Below are 18,364 nucleotides of genomic sequence, written 5' to 3'. Positions count from 1 at the left end.
ATGGACTGGTGCAATCTTACAATGAGACCATACTGTATATGAAGATAAGTTTGAAAAATTGTTCCGTTCACCTGCGTTCTTCCTTTCTTCTGGAAACTCCTTCCATGCAGTCCGACGTCACTCGTTCATTTGCTCATTCAGTCATTTCAGTCATTCATGCGGAGTATCATACTTTGGTCATTCCTGAGTGTATGTACAGTAACACCATAGTCCTGTTCACGCACAGGGGCGGCAGTGGCTCAGGGGGTAGAGTGGCCGGGTAGGGTGTCCGCAGTTCGATCCCCGGCACCCCAGAGTTAGTGTCGAAGTGTCCTTGAGCAAGACGCTGAACCCCTAAATAATTTCTCCCACTGTGCAGATTGGTGCCTTTCATGGTTTCCTCCGCCATCGGTGTGTGAATGTGTGTGTGAATGTAATGCACTCAAGAGTAGAATTATTGTTAAACATAGAGCATTACTTGATTTCCAAGAACTCTCAACAATTGAATGTAGAAGAATTGTTGTTTTGATCAACTCCACATGAATACAACATGGAATTGTGGACAAAACATCACAACGTGTCGTTGTGAGCTTGTAGATCAGCTATTTTCAAATAGCACAGCCTAGTTGCTTCTTTTGGGATTGTTTTCATAGACTTGGCCGCTTGTAAGAAGTCCGTGGATTTAAGGAGACCATTGTAGGATTCGTGTACCATGATGTCGCCTCTAGTTGCTCCAATCAGGATGGGACTATCTTCCTAAATTAACAATCTTTGGCTACAGGCAGCCAAGAGGAAGAGGAAGTGATGCACACATTTCACACAGAGGCTCATGGGACACTGGAAACGGGTGGATACCATCTTGTCCGTTCTCATTCATTCATTTGTTCATTCAGTTTGACTCGTCTATTCCGCTGAATATGGAACTTTAGTCATTCCTCTGTGTATGTACACCAGAGTCCTATTCACGTCCTTCTCCTCCTTGTCATTCCCGCCGTCATCCATCCCTCCTTCCTCCTCGTCCGCCGCGGCCTTTCCCTTCGTCCTCAGCGGCCACAGCAGCGTGCCGCCGCCGGCGGCGTGCTGCGGTTCTGGGCCGTCGCAACACGGAGGCCCGCCCTTCTCCTTGGTGAGGAAGTAGAGCAGGGCGTTGAGCCAGGCGTTGAAGGACGCCAGCGGCCGGGTGATCTTGTAGCACATGGACACCATGGTCATGGTGTGGCACGGCACGCCGCGCGTCACCTTGAGCACCAGGAAGATGGTGCGCGTGACGTGGAAGGGGAAGAAGCAGAGGGCGAACAGCAGCGTGATGGTGACGATGGTGCGGATGGACTTGCGGCGGCGGTGTGCGTACGGCGAGCGGGCGCCCAGGTAGATGGGCGCCGTCCCGGGACTCCTCCCCCCGGGTGCCCTGGCTCCTCCTCCTCCTCCTCCTCCGCCTGTGTTAACAGTGGGGGAAAAAAGTAGAAAGTATCGTTATGCAGAATGTCTCATTTCATGTTTAAAAAAAAAAAAAACATTTGAAAATGGCAGCGACACAATGTGAGCTTGTAGATCGGCTATTTTTAAATGGCCGAAATGTACATGAATAGCTACTGTAAGTTTTGTAACAATAATCAAAATCTACAAAGTAACTAGTAACTAAAGTTGTCAAATAATTGTAAGTAAAAGTACAAATTATTTGCCTCTGAAATGTAGTGGAGTGGAAGTAAAATTATTGAGAAGTAGGCTACTCGTCTCAAGTAATATACAAAATGACACCTTTTGGTGTTTTAAACATTGTTATAATGTAGCTATTGAAAAATAGCATATCTACAAGCCACCGAGTGGCGCGCTATGAAAATATTTATTTCAGAAAAGTGGAGGATTTAGAACCCCCAAATGGGTCAAGTGAATGTCTACTTTCCACCACAGTGCGTTATTAAGCGTACCCTTTCCTCCTCCCCGCGGCGCTCCTCTTCCCGCGGACCTCCCGCCGCCGCCTCCGTTCTCTCCGCGGTTCCGGCGGCCTCGCGGCGGCGGCTGGGAGCGCAGCGTCCGGAAGATGGTGAGCACCACGTGGGAGTAGCACCAGGCGATGATGGTGAACGGCACGAAGAAGCCCAGCAGGTGGAGGATGATGCCGTACGGCACGTAGTCGGAGAACTCCTTGTCGATGGCGTCGTCCCAACAGTTCTGGTATAGTTCCGCGCCCGGTGGCTCAGAGGTGTCGTCGTCGTCGTCGCTGCCGTTTGTCCACGTCTGCTCGAGGCTCGGCCCGCTGACGCTGTTGGGTCAGAATCGGCCTTATCGTCACATCACGGGTTTACCGACGTCGAGAAGTGGGTGGAATTATTTTATGTGCAAAGCTGAGCTCCATCATTTGTAATTTTGGGGCGGGAACCCCTTTTGGTGTTAGCATTATGTTATGCTTTAGCTATTGAAAAATAGCAGATCTACAAGCTCATAGCGCGCCACCGAGTGGCGCGCTACGAGCTTGTAGGTCTGCTATTTTTGAAAAATCGAAGAACGACTGACATAGAACCATGGCTTTTTCAGAAAACTGTCAGGATCTAGAAGACATTTTTAGAATCTGATCTCAGGTCAAAATGGTTTAAAGCATGAAAAAAAACAGAAATGAAACTGATAAAAAGAAAAACCAAAGTATACATTACATGTATACATTTGTACAGATATGGCATTTTGTGGGCTTTGAGCACCTGCCCCCTCAGTTCTCTCCGCACAGCCCTAGTGGTCAGACATGTTGTATAGCCTTACCTGCTGGTGACATAGCTGCTGTTCATCCACGTTTGCCCAACAACACCCGATCCGCCGGTGGTGGCGTTGTTTCCGACTCCAGCGCCGCCGCCGCCGCCGCCGCCCCGCGTCACGTGCCCGGTCTGCGCGAAGCGGAAGATGGGGCAGGTCAGGGCGAACACCACGCCCCACACCAGCACGCACGTCCACTTGACCGCCCGCTTGCTCTCCAGGGTGATGGTGCGCATGGGGTGGCAGATGCCCAGGTAGCGGTGCACGGAGATGCAGGTGAGGAAGAAGATGGAGCAGTAGAGGTTGAAGTAGAACAGGAAGCGCACCAGGCGGCACATGAAGTCTCCGAACACCCAGCGGTCGTGCATGACGTAGCTGGCCACCAGGAAGGGCAGCGACAGGCCGTACATGAAGTCTGTGGACGCCAGGTTCACCTGGCATGGAGACAATGAGACTGTAAAGGAGCTGGCACACGGATTAGGTGTGGTGGCAAGTACATTTAGCCTACATAAGTAGGCTAAAAGTAAGAATTTTGGGGGTATTTGTGCTTTACTTGAGTATTTCCAAAGACTTCTGTACTGTCACTCAAGTACATTTTGAATTCTGAACTTTTACTTGAAACGGAGTAAAATGCTGCAGTATTGATTAGCCGGGGCAGCATTCCTTTTCGGGTTTATGATCCGGTTCGGGAGCGGATGATATCGATACGTCGTGTTGTAGTATATTGTATTGTTTTGTAGTGATTAATCATCCGGAACTTCCTTTTCCTCAAACCGATTTTTCTCAATAAAAGCTGAAGGCTACGATAGCTTTTATTGTTATTCTTCCGGTTTGAGGGAAAAGGACGTTCCGGATGATTCTTCCTGCCTGATGACTACAGAAACAATACTACAACATGACGTAGCGATATCCGCTCCCGACCGGTTCACACGGCAGTTTCGTAACACAGACACCAGGCTTTCCTCAGAGGTGGAAAGCCTGGTGATGCGAGGTTAAGTATTGATACTTTTTACTGTAAAAAAGTAATACCACAGTAATTCTCCCACGCACCATGTATATGAGCGAGGCGTTCCAGCGCTTGGTGCGCCTGAAGGACCGGTACAGCACCACCGAGTTGAGGCTGATGCTGAAGACGAAGGTGAAGGAGTAGCAGATGGGGAGGAAGATGTACTTGTAGGACTCGTCAATGCTACAGGAGGAGGAGGAGGAGGGAGGAGGAGGAGGAGGAGGAGGAGGAGGAGGAGGAGAAATGGAGGAGGAGAAGGAGGAGGGGGGAGAGGAGGAGTTGAGGAGAACGTGGAGGACGTTTTGAAGGAGCTGGTTTGAAGGAGAAGCAGCGCCCAGTGCGTCATCTCTGATAGGAGCCATGTTGGCGAGGGATAATCAGAGGTTGGGGTTCGGGGTTCCACGGACGGTGTCGTCGTCGTCGTCGTCTCGGTGACCAACGTCCCGTTTCATGTCGTCCTCACAGGCATGGTTGTCTTGGTCGGTCTGGAATATCCTCACGTGTGGATTTATGATAAGACGCCTCTGTTAGAGTGTGTTCATCTGGATCGAGAGAGAGAGAAACAGAGATTTACCAAGATATTGTTTTTGCAATGCACACCTCTGTCCCTGTGTCCGTCAGTCTGTTTTAGGACCTATTGACCCCTTACGTCTTACGACCTATTGGCTCCTGCAGATGCCGGGACATTCACAATAAGCACTCCCCCATTGACCACTGTAACAAAACACACACACACACACACACACACACACACACACACACACTGAACCACTCGGTTTGCACGGGTGAAACTTTTCATGTGGGTTAAATCTTGATATATTGTTCTGCAGATTGTTTGGGTGTTTTATTTATTTATTGTCAGGGCCACGTACTTTTTTAGTAGATTACTCACGAGCAAGTAGTAGTAGTAGCTCTACTGGAGCCTAATGGCTGCAATTAGGAAATGCAATAACTTGCGCTATACAACAACTTAGCTTTATGTTTACTTACGTGGCTGGTTAAGACTGAGGCTAGGGTTAGGGTTAGTAATATAATAGTCGGACAACGCGACCAACGCCACGTCGGACAATGGCTGACAACGTCTCTGCTCGTTGCATGCCTAAACCCACTGGTTGATGTGATGTTAACATTCAAATCCACTAAGCGGGAGCTTATTACCTCACTCGGTGGTGGGTGGGGCCCTATCTGATACTAACTCTGCACACCTGTGGCAGGCCTACACACGCAAACATTTGCTTTGCCCATGGAGAGAGGGGTACTGTGGGAACCCCATGGCTATGTGCCAAAGTTGTGATGCATTATAATGCAAGTTCACTCCTTCCTGTTTATTAGAATGTCCCATTGAGTATGTGTGTTGGATATGAGTTGTTTATGCCTATGTTTGTTTATGCCTTTGCTTGTTTGCACTCTACTGATTGTTACCGTGTTTCCTATTTCTTGTTCAGTTAACCCATTTTGACCTGAGATCAGATCCTAAAAATGTCTTCTACATCCTGACAGTTTTCTGAAAAAGCTATGCTTCTATGTCAGTCGTTCTTCGATTTTTCAAAAATAGCAGACCTACAAGCTCATAGCGCGCCACTCGGTGGCGCGCTATGAGCTTGTAGATCTGCTATTTTTCAATAGCTAAAGCATAACATAATGCCAACACCAAAAGAGGTGCCCAAAATGGGTTTTTAAATCATCATTTCGTCGCCATCATCATCATGTTCCTGAATAAACGACTGTGACACCGGTTCTCGTGCACTTAACAGGCATGGCCGGTGTAGGGGTGCGCATATAGCCAGCAGACTTCCTCTATTAGCCAAAGACATTTCACACAAATGTTGTGCCTTGTTGTAGTGCACAATCGTATTCTTTCAGTCATTACCCACATTTCCTGAACATGGTCATTTTGTACACTCGTAGAGTTCAATCAAAGTTTTCGGGGGATAAAAAGGGCCTGTAGGCTACCCTTCCTGTCTCTCTGACCATTAACTACCACCTTGCACAACGTACGTGTGTGTGTGTGTGTGTGTGTGTGTGTGTGTGTACAGGTGTATAGTGCTGAATCAGGTCGTTCTCACTTCATTAACCACAGCAATAAGTAACCACACTTCCCCTGATGACTCGTCATCATCATCTGGTCCCTGTGTCTATACATCATCGCTTATAGGCCACGCCCTCCGACCCCCACGCCACTGGCATTCTGGGAACTCTTCACACATCACCAAACAAGCACCAATCAGTCACCTCCATTGAGAAACATCAGAGAGCACATTTTTTTTAACGTAGATAGATTAGATGGATAGACCCCAGCCGCAGTCCAAGGTACAGCCCTTTAAAACTATTGTGTAGAACTGTAGATGAACTTGGGGCAGTACTACTCTCCGCCAGTAGGGGTCTGAATGGTTCAATAGATGAGTATAAGGGAGGCTACCTCCAACCTAGCTCTGGTCCATAGCTCTAATGCGTTTCATTTAGAGCTATGTTACTCTCAACTTCCGCCGCTCGCATGAATGCAGACCAGCCTCTCCTCTTTAGCGTAAATAAAAAGAACGTTTTTGCTACTCACCAAAACAAAGGCGGGTTGTGTCATTAGAAAGCCTACTTTCCTTAGTGGAGCCCCCCACCACACGTATAAACTGTACTTTTTGGCCAAAAGGGGATATTGTTTCCACCGGGAAAAAAAATACTTTTAGTTACTCCACTGCACCTTCTACCGATATTGCCCTGAGAATTGCCTCATAGAGAATATTTTTCCTCTGGTGAAAAAAAAGTCATGCCAAAAAGTACAGTTTATACGTGTGGTGGGGGGGGGGGGGGGGGGGGGGGCTCAGAGTGCGTCCACTAAGGAAAGTAGGCTTTCTAATGACACGACCCGCCTTTGTTTTGGCGAGTAGCAAAAACGTTCTGTTTATTTACACTAAAGAGGAGAGGCTGGTCTGCATTCATGCGAGTTCCGGAAGTTGAGAGTAACATAGCTCTAAATGCAACGCATTAGAGCTATGGACCAGAGCCACCTCCAACCATACTAGAGTTGGGGTTGGCCTTCACACCTACGTCGCACCAACAGCCATAGTGACGGGGTCTCTGTCAGAGTACCTGTTTCACCACAGCCATAGTGACGGGGTCTCTGTCAGAGTACCTGTTTCACCACAGCCATAGTGACGGGGTCTCTGTCAGAGTACCTGTTTCACCAACAGCCATAGTGACGGGGTCTCTGTCAGAGTACCTGTTTCACCACAGCCATAGTGACGGGGTCTCTGTCAGAGTACCTGTTTCACCACAGCCATAGTGACGGGGTCTCTGTCAGAGTACCTGTTTCACCACAGCCATAGTGACGGGGTCTCTGTCAGAGTACCTGTTTCACCAACAGCCATAGTGACGGGGTCTCTGTCAGAGTACCTGTTTCACCACAGCCATAGTGACGGGGTCTCTGTCAGAGTACCTGTTTCACCACAGCCATAGTGACGGGGTCTCTGTCAGAGTACCTGTTTCACCACAGCCATAGTGACGGGGTCTCTGTCAGAGTACCTGTTTCACCACAGCCATAGTGACGGGGTCTCTGTCAGAGTACCTGTTGCACCCGTCAGAGTGCACAGCTGGCCTTACAGTATATACTGTGATTAAGGATGATGAATCCTATTTTATTAATTTATCTGATACAAGTAAAGTATCTTTCTCTGGTGTATCTGATGTAAATAGTGCTCCCCTGTCTGTGTGGGTCACCAGTACAGTTCAGTAGTGGAAAGTAACTAAGTACATTTACTTAGTTACTGTACTTAAGTACTATTTTCTTTTTACTTCCACTCCACTACGTCTAATTTTGATTATTTCTACAAAGCATTACATTAACCACTTCAGCCCTACATACATTTTGGGATTTTGAAAAGAGCAGATCTACAAGCTCACAATGTGTCGCGATGTGACACATTGTGACCTTGTATAGATCACCTATTTTCAAAAGATTTGAAAACTTGAAATGAGACATTCTGCAGATTGAGTTATTTTACTTTTGGTACTTTAAATATGTCTAGGTTAAATGTACAGTACGATTCTGGCTGGCTGGTTTGTTGTCACAGTGACAGCAGGTGTCTTTTCCAGGGACATGGGTATGTAACTATATGTATGTCATCTGCCAAAATACCAAAATAAAGGTGCTCGGTGTGCAGAAGGCCCTACTTCAGAATAATACCCATCATGTTATTGTATTATGCATCAGTGTTGCAGCCGGTGTACAGTAGGCCCTGCATGTTGGATAGTGTCTGACTGTATTTACATGTACACAAACATAGCCTACTTACAGTACCTCGTGATCGCACTGCAAGCATCATGTATTGTTTATGTTGTGGTGTAACGGTGATTACAATGAATTCCGAAATATAGTATGCGATCCTAAAAACATCGGAAACACAATAAATTCCTCTTATTTGTAATTTATTTGGTCTGTAACTACAGTGTACAAATGTAACCGGCGTATAAGGGGTCCGCTTGGTTACATTTGTACACTCTGGAAGTTAAGGAGCACATTATGAACCATAATCCACAACAACAACAACAACAGGGTAAAAAATAAAAACGCTTTTGATCTAAGCTGGAGGCTTGTCAAACATGTATCCAGGCAGCAAATGCACCTGTAGGCCTATCTATAAATACAACTCATAAATACCTCAATCACTGTAGTCTGCTGCTAAACTGGACTGTACCTGAACATGTCAACAGCCGTGTGTGTGTGTGTGTGTGTGTGTGTGTGTGTGTGTGTGTGTGTGTGTGTGTGTGTGCGCGCGCCCCTGCCTTAGTCTCTCCATCTGTCTGTGCCTGTTGTTCTCCCTCTAAATAACAAACGCAACTCAAAGACAAACATCTTTAAGAAGAGAAGTCATACACAACAAAATCTACTAGACTCTTCTCTTCTCTGATGAAGCTGTATTATATTGGCATGGAAAACATACAAGTCCTGTGTTTTTCATACCGTTTTAATAAAATAAAATATAAATGCTTTCAAGCGGTCCATTCTTACCTTCCAGAAGAGAGCAGAAGTCAAAAGACGAGTGGGAAATAAAAAAAGTCACAACTTTTTTTCCCAGCTTGAAGACGAATTGAAGTAAAACAAATTGATCAGGTGGATCAGGTGGAATTGGCCGATTGATCGACCTCGGGGAAACGGCGTGCCGATGAGTTGGGGATTGATCGCGGATGATGACCTTGAGCGTACCGTGTGATCAGAAGCTCAGAAGATCTGTAGCGGTGTGGAAGCGACCGTCCTCTCAACCATCCAACCGAAGCCTGTGGTTTCCATAGTGATGACACCCCCCCCCCCCCCCGTCTCTCCATGTGGGTCATCTGCTTTCTCTCTGTCACCTCCCTCATCTGTGTGAGTCACCTCCCAACTCCCAGTGCAATGAGAAGTACTCTGCATTTTATACTTCATTAAAAGTGGCCACAGGATAATATAATCATTAAGTACGCTGTTACTAGTAAAAGCCCTGTATTCAACATTTAAACAGTATAAGTACTGGCATCAAAAAGATGCACAGTACCTTTTAAGTATACTTAAAGGACCATTTTGACACTTTTGAACTGATCTTCATATAATTGGTACTCACTAATGTTCATGATAAAAAGAAACAATGTTTTTCTACTCAGTCTGTGTCTCATAACTGTGGGCAGTTCAGAAACCCGTCCACCAGTGACATTATCGTTAGGCAGATTTGTTTTTTAAACAAGTAAAGATGTGATGGCTTCCATTTTCGCATTGCAACTTTTCAGGAATAGAAAGCCTGCAGTTTCTACTAGCTTGGATTCCCATCGATTATGTCACTGGTGGACAGGTTTCTGAATTGCCCACAGCCCGCCGAAGAGACACAGAAAAATCACGCACATGCACACGCGCGCGCACACACACACACACACACACACACACACACACACACACACACACACACACACACACACACACACACACACACACACACACACACACACACACAGGTTCGGATCCTACAGTCACAGTGGCAATCAAGCCTTTTGTCCTAAGATGAATGCATGTTTATCTCATCTATAACGTGTAAACAGTGGTGTAATTTTGAGTTATTTGCACTTTAATTGAGATAAGTTTGCCTCTGAGATGAGTATTTCCGATTTCCAATACTTTTACTTCTACTCCGCTACATCTCAGAGGCAAATATTGTACTTTTACTCTGCTACATTTATTTGAAAACTTTAGTTACTAGGTACTTTGATTATTATTCCAAACTTATATATTACGGCCATTTGAAAATAGCCGATCTACAAGCGCACAATGTGTCGCATCTCTTGTCTTTTAAAACTTGAAATGGCACATTCTGCACAATGAGTATACTTTCTACTTTTGGTATACTTTAATTACATTTTGATTCCAATTATTTTGTACTTTTACTCAAGTACATCCAGACTTTTACTTGTATGGACTATTTCTACAATGCTGTATTGATACTTTTACTTAAGTAAAACATTTGAGTACCTTTTTCCACCACTGAGAATGTATAACGAGGGTAATTAACTTTTCTGTGACTCAGCATTTACGCCGTTTTGTGTGTATACAGTTGAGTAAAAAGTACAATATTTGCCTCTGAGATGTAATCGAGTAGAAGTATAAAGTAGGCCTATACCCCCCCAAAAAAATAGGAATACTCAAGTAAAGAAAACTTAGGCCTACTGTATCAAATTTGATACAGTACCTCATTTTCCACGAAGACGAACGAGCACACAGGAAAGCAACAGCTGTGCACACGTATAGTATGCAAAACAGAATATACACACGCATGCACACACACACACGCACACGCGTGTGTGCGCGTTCACTGCATGCATGATGCATAATAGCAGCATACAGACGGATATTGTTGACGAGTTGCGTATTCATCGGTGCGTTCATAGTGGATTGTATGAAGTTGTTTTATTCATCGGTGCGTTCATAGTGGACTGTATGAAGTTGTTTTATTCATCGGTGCGTTCATATAGTGGACTGTATGAAGTTGTTTTATTCATTGGTGCGTTCATAGTGGACTGTATGAAGTTGTTTTATTCATCGGTGCGTTCATAGTGGACTGTATGAAGTTGTTTTATTCATCTGTGCGTTCATATAGTGGACTGTATGTAGTTGTTTTATTCATCTGTGCGTTCATAGTGGACTGTATGAAGTTGTTTTATTCATCTGTGCGTTCATATAGTGGACTGTATGAAGTTGTTTTATTCATTGGTGCGTTCATATAGTGGATTGTATGAAGTTGTTTTATTCATCGGTGCGTTCATAGTGGACTGTATGAAGTTGTTTTATTCATCGGTGCGTTCATATAGTGGACTGTATGAAGTTGTTTTATTCATCGGTGCGTTCATATAGTGGACTGTATGAAGTTGTTTTATTCATCTGTGCGTTCATAGTGGATTGTATGAAGTTGTTTTATTCATCGGTGCGTTCATACTGGACTGTATGAAGTTGTTTTATTCATCGGTGTGTTCATATAGTGGACTGTATGTAGTTGTTTTATTCATCGGTGCGTTCATAGTGGACTGTATGAAGTTGTTTTATTCATCGGTGCGTTCATATAGTGGACTGTATGAAGTTGTTTTATTCATCTGTGCGTTCATAGTGGACTGTATGAAGTTGTTTTATTCATCGGTGCGTTCATATAGTGGACTGTATGAAGTTGTTTTATTCATCGGTGCGTTCATAGTGGACTGTATGAAGTTGTTTTATTCATCGGTGCGTTCATAGTGGACTGTATGAAGTTGTTTTATTCATCGGTGCGTTCATATAGTGGACTGTATGAAGTTGTTTTATTCATCGGTGCGTTCATAGTGGACTGTATGAAGTTGTTTTATTCATCGGTGTGTTCATATAGTGGACTGTATGAAGTTGTTTTATTCATCGGTGCGTTCATATAGTGGACTGTATGTAGTTGTTTTATTCATCTGTGCGTTCATAGTGGACTGTATGAAGTTGTTGTATTCATCTGTGCGTTCATATAGTGGACTGTATGAAGTTGTTTTATTCATCTGTGCGTTCATATAGTGGACTGTATGAAGTTGTTTTATTCATCGGTGCGTTCATATAGTGGACTGTATGAAGTTGTTTTATTCATCTGTGCGTTCATATAGTGGACTGTATGAAGTTGTTGTATTCATCTGTGCGTTCATATAGTGGACTGTATGAAGTTGTTTTATTCATCGGTGCGTTCATATAGTGGACTGTATGTAGTTGTTTTATTCATCGGTGTGTTCATATAGTGGACTGTATGAAGTTGTTTTATTCATCGGTGCGTTCATATAGTGGACTGTATGTAGTTGTTTTATTCATCTGTGCGTTCATAGTGGACTGCATGACGTCAATGTGTTGCTCAATCAATACCGCCGATGCGTGGACAACACTTCCTGTTTCCTGCACTTCAAACCCACCCTGATCCACTGACCCATGCAGTCCCTCAGGGCTCTGTGCTTGTCTTTTCTGTTTTTTGCCCTACAATAAATGTGCAAAGCTTTTCTCCACAATATGCTGGGGTTTAAGCGGCTGAGTAAAAGCAGCAATAAAAACAATGTACATACGGTCAAAAGTAATGTCCTGTATTCAACATTTTTACTTTTATATAATCGTGTCATTGGACGATAATTGTTGATCATTAACCACTATAATTATTGATCATTAACCATCAAGCCCCAGTTTTATATTTAGGATATTTCTAAATTTGCCCCATGTACAAGCTCACATTGCGTGCAGGCTGAGCGTGTATATCGACTATTTACACAACATTTTGAAGCCAGTGTTGCTCATGAACAATAATAATAACTTAATGTACTTACCAGTAAGACCCCCTGAGGGCGAGAAGCGACCAAGGGCGAGGTCACATGCCTGCATCCGCCTGGGTGACGGCAGACTGCTGGGCGAGCGCTGGCGCTTTGGCATGGGTGGGTCGGATCAACATATGGAATGAATTCTATACTGGCCATATATGGAGCGTGTCTTGAGTGTACAGGGTTTGATATTAGGCCAGATCAACATATGGACTGTCAGAACAGGTCAGCTCCGTATATGGAGATCTAAGGGTGGCAGCGGGGGCAGTGTCTTGAGTGTACCGGGTTTGATGAGGGCCCAGGTAGGGCCGGGCCTTAATTTTCAGGGCCTGGTGAGAACTCTGATTTGCACAAATAACTTTGTTAGAGTCTAGAGTTTAAATGGACAGTCAAAAGGGAGACATCAAAGTGGAAGGATGGATGGGGAAGGATCAACATATGGAATGCCGGAACAGGTTCTGACATATATCCATATACTAATATATTGATGACATCAGGGATCTCCATATATGGGCTTAATTGCGACAGCAGGTCACATTTACTATGATATAACCCTTGATTTACTATCATCCCTGATGATGTCATAGTGATGTCACGACACCTGGGCACAATATATGACGTAACGTGACAAATTGAGTGAAAAGAATCACACCTGTGTGAAATGAGGGGCGCTCTTGTCATCCATCGTACATCAATTTATGTTAGCAGACATTTGACATTGCTGTAAGGTACATAATGGTGGTCCCCTCCATGCTGGGGCGAATGCTCTCAAGTTAGGGCAAGCTTCAATCTGTGTGCCTAATTCAATACGACAATATCTAGCCCTGGCCTGCCTCTGATTGGCCCCCCTCCTACTAGTAAGAAGTATTATAGGTGCCCGTGGGGCGGAGCGTTCTTCTCACATTGTATTAGGCTCGAAACCAATTTAGCTAGCCACCTTGCTAGCATAATGGTCTACTGCTCTAATCATTAAACTAGTGTCCACACCTTCCGGGTTTGAACCCAGCTGCTGCCACTATCTTTCCAACACGTTTTAGACCACGACGGAGGGGTGCCGTCTCTATAGCGTACTTGAGCCACGAGAGACACCATCGATCTTGCTAAAGCGTGCAAGTTGCCGTGTCGATCGCTGCGATGTTCGCTAGTTTGCTACCCAGCCCCGTTCGAGTTGCGACCCGATATGGACAGAATAGTAAGTTATTACATCCCCAAGGCAATGCCAACACAGAACAATATTTATTTCCCACCACGGAGTAACCTCACGTCAGTGTCTGTGAAGCCTTTTGAGCTGCAATGAAAACAGGCAAAACAGTGAAAATAGTGACATCTGCTGGCCAATCCTATTGACATATATGGGATTTGCAGGCTGTGACATCACAAACAGCAGGGAAATCAGATGCCAGAAAACCCCAGACCACAGAAAAGTTCAGGTTTTTTGGGTGCAATTGAGCTCAGCAAACCTAAAAATAAAATAAAAAATTACAAAAAAATGTATTTAATGTCACAATCCCTTTAAGGCCAATGCTCCCTACACTGGTTTGACTCTGCATGGTGTCTGGTAGGACACCTACTGGTTGACAAGTAGTACTGCAGGAAATTCATAAGCCCATTATCTCTGAGCGCTGAGCGGTGTGCCTGCATGTAGTTTATGGTGATGTGAAAACGGCTTCCCATCCATCATCCATCTTCAACCGCTTATCCGTAGTCGGGTCGCGGGTGCAACAGCTCCAACAGAGTGCTCCAGACTTCCCTCTCCAGAGCAACATTATTGACTTCCTTCTGGGGGATTCCGAGACGTTCCAAGGCCAGTGAGTCGATGTATTTCCTCCAACTGTGCCTTGGCCTGCCCTGGGGTCTCCTCCCAGTGGGACGTGCATCGAGGACCTCCCTAGGGAGGCGCCCGAGAGGCATCCTAACCAGATGCCCGAACCACCTCAGCTGACTCCTTTCCAGGCGAAAAACGGCTTCCCACCCTGCATCATCTGCACGCATGTGTTCACTAGAAACACCCCCATCAAGCCTCGAATACTTTCTCTAACCTTTTCTGAACTCTGAAATTTACAATGAGTTGAGTTTTGTCTTACCCTTATTTATTTATTCTGTCTGCTATTATCCAGAAACCTCTAGATTGAAAAACATTGCATGACTAAGTATATTAGTCTTAAAATGTTTTGTTACGTGGGGAATCTCACTTTACAACACTGCAGGGTCATTGTAACATTCTGGCTTTTTTGTGACAGTTGTTAAGTTGCTTGATTCAATATTTAGATATTTTATATTCATTTAATATCAGACACACACCCCTCTATAGGCTATATAACCCATTTAAGCATCTGTGTCATTTTGAGATTTGAGCTATGAAGAAGTATTTTATTATACTTTGGCTATTCAAAAATAGCAAATATACAAGCATGCCATGCTACGAGCTAAACTAAAATATTTTACTTCTGAGCGTCCCTGGAACGGCAGCCAAATACATCATCATTTTGGGGGATCCTTTGACATGAAGAAGTTTGAGAATCATTACGTTTTTTTTGTCCTTCTAATGCGCGAGGGCCGGGGAGTCGGGGGTCACCATTTTTCAATGCATGGACTAATGGAGCACTGCCTGGATTTAGAGGACTCCTCGCGAAATATATAACATTACAGAAACTATTAACATATCAAAATAACTCTAGTCTCTCTATTCAATCAAAAGACAATAAGTATATTAGGGAGTGATCCAAATGATCAAATATGTAAATGCAACGTATGTAAGCAACTTATCAACACTCTAGCGACTAGCGGGCCTAGGTCAAGGCTAGCGTTGATTGATTGGAAAGGAGGTGAACCCAACCTGTATATCCACTTAATCCAGAGGCCATTATTGCCATGCTGGCTTGTAGTGGACATTTTTGTCATTCAGTAATTGAGTAGGCCTACTTATGATCAAAATAAGAACATTATAATGTTGTGCAAAAACAATATACTGTATAGCGCCTACACCACTTTGCTAAACTTTGCCATTTGCCACAGGCACATATTGATGACCCCTGTGTATATATTTTGAATTGTTCATGGATGACTTTTTGTTTTGCAAACAGAGAGATGGAAATAAACACGTGTTTGGGTCCTCGAACCGGTTTGACAAGAACGTTGTGTTACGTTAGACAAGGTCTACCCTTGAGTTATGCATAACAGTGGTTATATCAAATTATTGCGATTAGATGATTATGTAATAATTGTGACAACAGACAACAGATGGTGTGCCAAGGAGTCAGGGACACCCATAAGAGAAAATCATTCCAGAGTTTTCCCAAATGTTCATATTGCTGGGTAGAGGACCCCCAAACCCCTTCAAGGACCCCTGGGGGTCCCCTGACCCCACTTTGGGAACCACTGAGATACCAGTATATTGAGATACGATATAGTAATTGTACCCAGTAGTTTAAATGAGTTTAAATGATATCTCTCTGACAAAGAAATTAGATACAAGTCGTCCAGGTTTGTGTTTTTTACATGTGGCAGAACAGAAACAGTTCAAAGTTATATTCCATAAAGAGACTAATCGCTTCCATACTGTTCTCATAGTGGGGGGAAGAAAATAAATATTTGCAATTGTAAAAAAAAAAAAAAAAAAAAAAAAAAAAAAAAATCAAATAATTTCAATAAAAAATAAATAGCAAAGATTGCTGATCTACAAGCTCACAGCGTGTTGCGATGCAAGCATATTATATATTCATATCAACAAGATATTTGATATGTAAGCTTGATCGAGAGATCAGCTGTTTTTGCTACATGATAAAGGAAATCAGCAAGGTTTCAAAATGGTCAAAAGTAGCAAAAATAGCTCGAGACAATTTGTCCTGTTGTGGGCTTTTCACTTCGGCTATTCAACAATGTATATCAGCCTTTAAGATTGTTTGTGGGGGTTGGAAAAAGATTGGTATCCTATAGGCTGAACTCGTGAGCTCAGGCACACTTGTTAACACCACCACAATGGCACCACATTATCATAATTGATCACGTTCAGGGGAATTAATATCATCACATCATGTACCGAGACTGTACGGAACAGGACACCCTCGTCCCTTATATATACCGTATATTAAAACAGCCTAAAATCTAACTGTCGGGCTACACGCTTACATCCTGACCTACACACAGAGACGCGTGCACGTACAAACAACAACACAGGAAATACGTTCATCACATTTGAAATCAAAATGGACACTAAAACATTATAGAGTTAAGATTGTCCAAAATGGCAGCTGTTAGCAGCACGGTTACAATCCCTTTATGTCACTGCTGTCGGGTGCAAACCTTGTGTATATCCAAAACCCTTCCTTTTTTTAGCAGTAGTGAAAATAGCTCAACTACAAGCTCACAATCCGTCGTGATGATGCGACGCGTTGTGAGCTTGCAGATCTGCTATTTCCACTACTTTTTGCGTGACACTTGTATGATGAAGTAGGGCACGGATTAACGAGAAGATATGTACATAGTTGAAATGTAAAGATGCGAGGTTTCCGCCCTACAGCGACAACATAACGATAAGCCAGTTTTACCCCATTCACGTGAATAAACGATAACCAAAATGGCCGGTATGTTGCATCAAAACTACACTATACTGTACATGTGGTTAGGAATGTCCCGATCACGTTTTTTGTGCTCCCGATCCAATTCCGATCATTTGATTTTGAGTAACTGCCGATACCAATTTTTCCCGGTCCGATATTTATATTTCATAGAACACGTTTAACATATCACAATAGTACAATATCCCAAATCACAGACAATATCCAGTCTAATGTCATGATATGGATATAATATTGAATACTATAGGGATGTCCCGATCACGTTTTTTGGCTCCCGATCCGATTCCGATCATTTGAAAATGGCGTGATCGGCTCCGATCACCCGATCCGATCGGGACAACCCTACATGTGGTTGATGGTTCATTCGTACAGCCAGGATGATGCTTTAAGTTGTGAAAGAGAATCTCGTTCCGAATACAAATTGCATCGCTACATCACCACATGAAACTTGCGCTGTGTGTGTGTGTGTGTGTGTGTGTGTGTGTGTGTGTGTGTGTGTGTGTGTGTATTCGAAAACGACAGTTCCGAAAAATATATTTTCAGGTGACTTGATTGGACGAAATGAAGGTAGCGTAAGTGATCTTTTTCTTTGCTCTAGCGTGTTTGCTCAGTGACAGCAGGGTCTCCCCTGTCTCTCTCCAGCTCTTAAATAAACAGATAATACATTTCCATGTGGGATACCAATTCGTTTCCAATCAGCGGAGAGAGAGAACCCATTCATCAGTGTTCCATTTTCATTTTTTTGGGTCATCACTTCTTCCAATGTTTCACTAGTTTAGCCTGTATTCTGTGTGAGTTCCCTCTCCTGATGTGATTAGACTGGTAACCCGACCCCGAAAACATATTTTTATATTAACTAAAGAGCTGGAGAAACTGAATAAACACTCTTAACTATGGCAATGGTTACTATCACAATACACTTGAGACATTCAACACTTATATTTGAACAAAAACAATATCGCTTGAACTACCTTTTAACAGATGCTGATAATGCATTTAGAAAAAGGCGATTTGAAAAAGGCGGACAGCAAAAACAAATTTAAAGGACAATGACTGAAATCAAACATGTGCAATAGGATCATTGTCTAATGGAGGAGTGATGTGTTTGATCCTGACTTCTTCGCCAGGGCGGGCGGGACTGCCATGTCTTCGGAGTGTGCGATTGTGTCGTTGACTCGCGCGACACAGAGCCAAATGCGCCGCATCACAGCAGGGGAGCCTCGTTACGGTGACATCACAGTTGTTA

General features: G+C 43.9%; 1 protein-coding gene across 1 annotated transcript; it reads right to left on the bottom strand.

The window, feature by feature from the left end:
* Nucleotides 1-882: 882 nt before the first annotated feature.
* Nucleotides 883-4,113, bottom strand: LOC310875972 (P2Y purinoceptor 3-like; the record flags this gene model as incomplete). Its single annotated transcript, XM_083789421.1, has 4 exons — nt 3,775-4,113; nt 2,734-3,158; nt 1,908-2,242; nt 883-1,415 (listed from the first exon to the last, which is right to left on the bottom strand). The coding sequence occupies exons 1-4, from the start codon at nt 4,090-4,092 to the stop codon at nt 883-885; spliced, it is 1,611 nt and encodes a 536-aa protein (XP_083645547.1). The 5' UTR covers nt 4,093-4,113.
* Between the last annotated feature and the right edge of the window lie 14,251 nt (nt 4,114-18,364).

Source organism: Protomyctophum parallelum (genome assembly GCF_964188405.1).
Source record: "Protomyctophum parallelum genome assembly, chromosome: 18".
NCBI classification, from domain to species: domain Eukaryota; kingdom Metazoa; phylum Chordata; class Actinopteri; order Myctophiformes; family Myctophidae; genus Protomyctophum; species Protomyctophum parallelum.
This window is presented reverse-complemented; position numbering and strand designations above follow the sequence as displayed.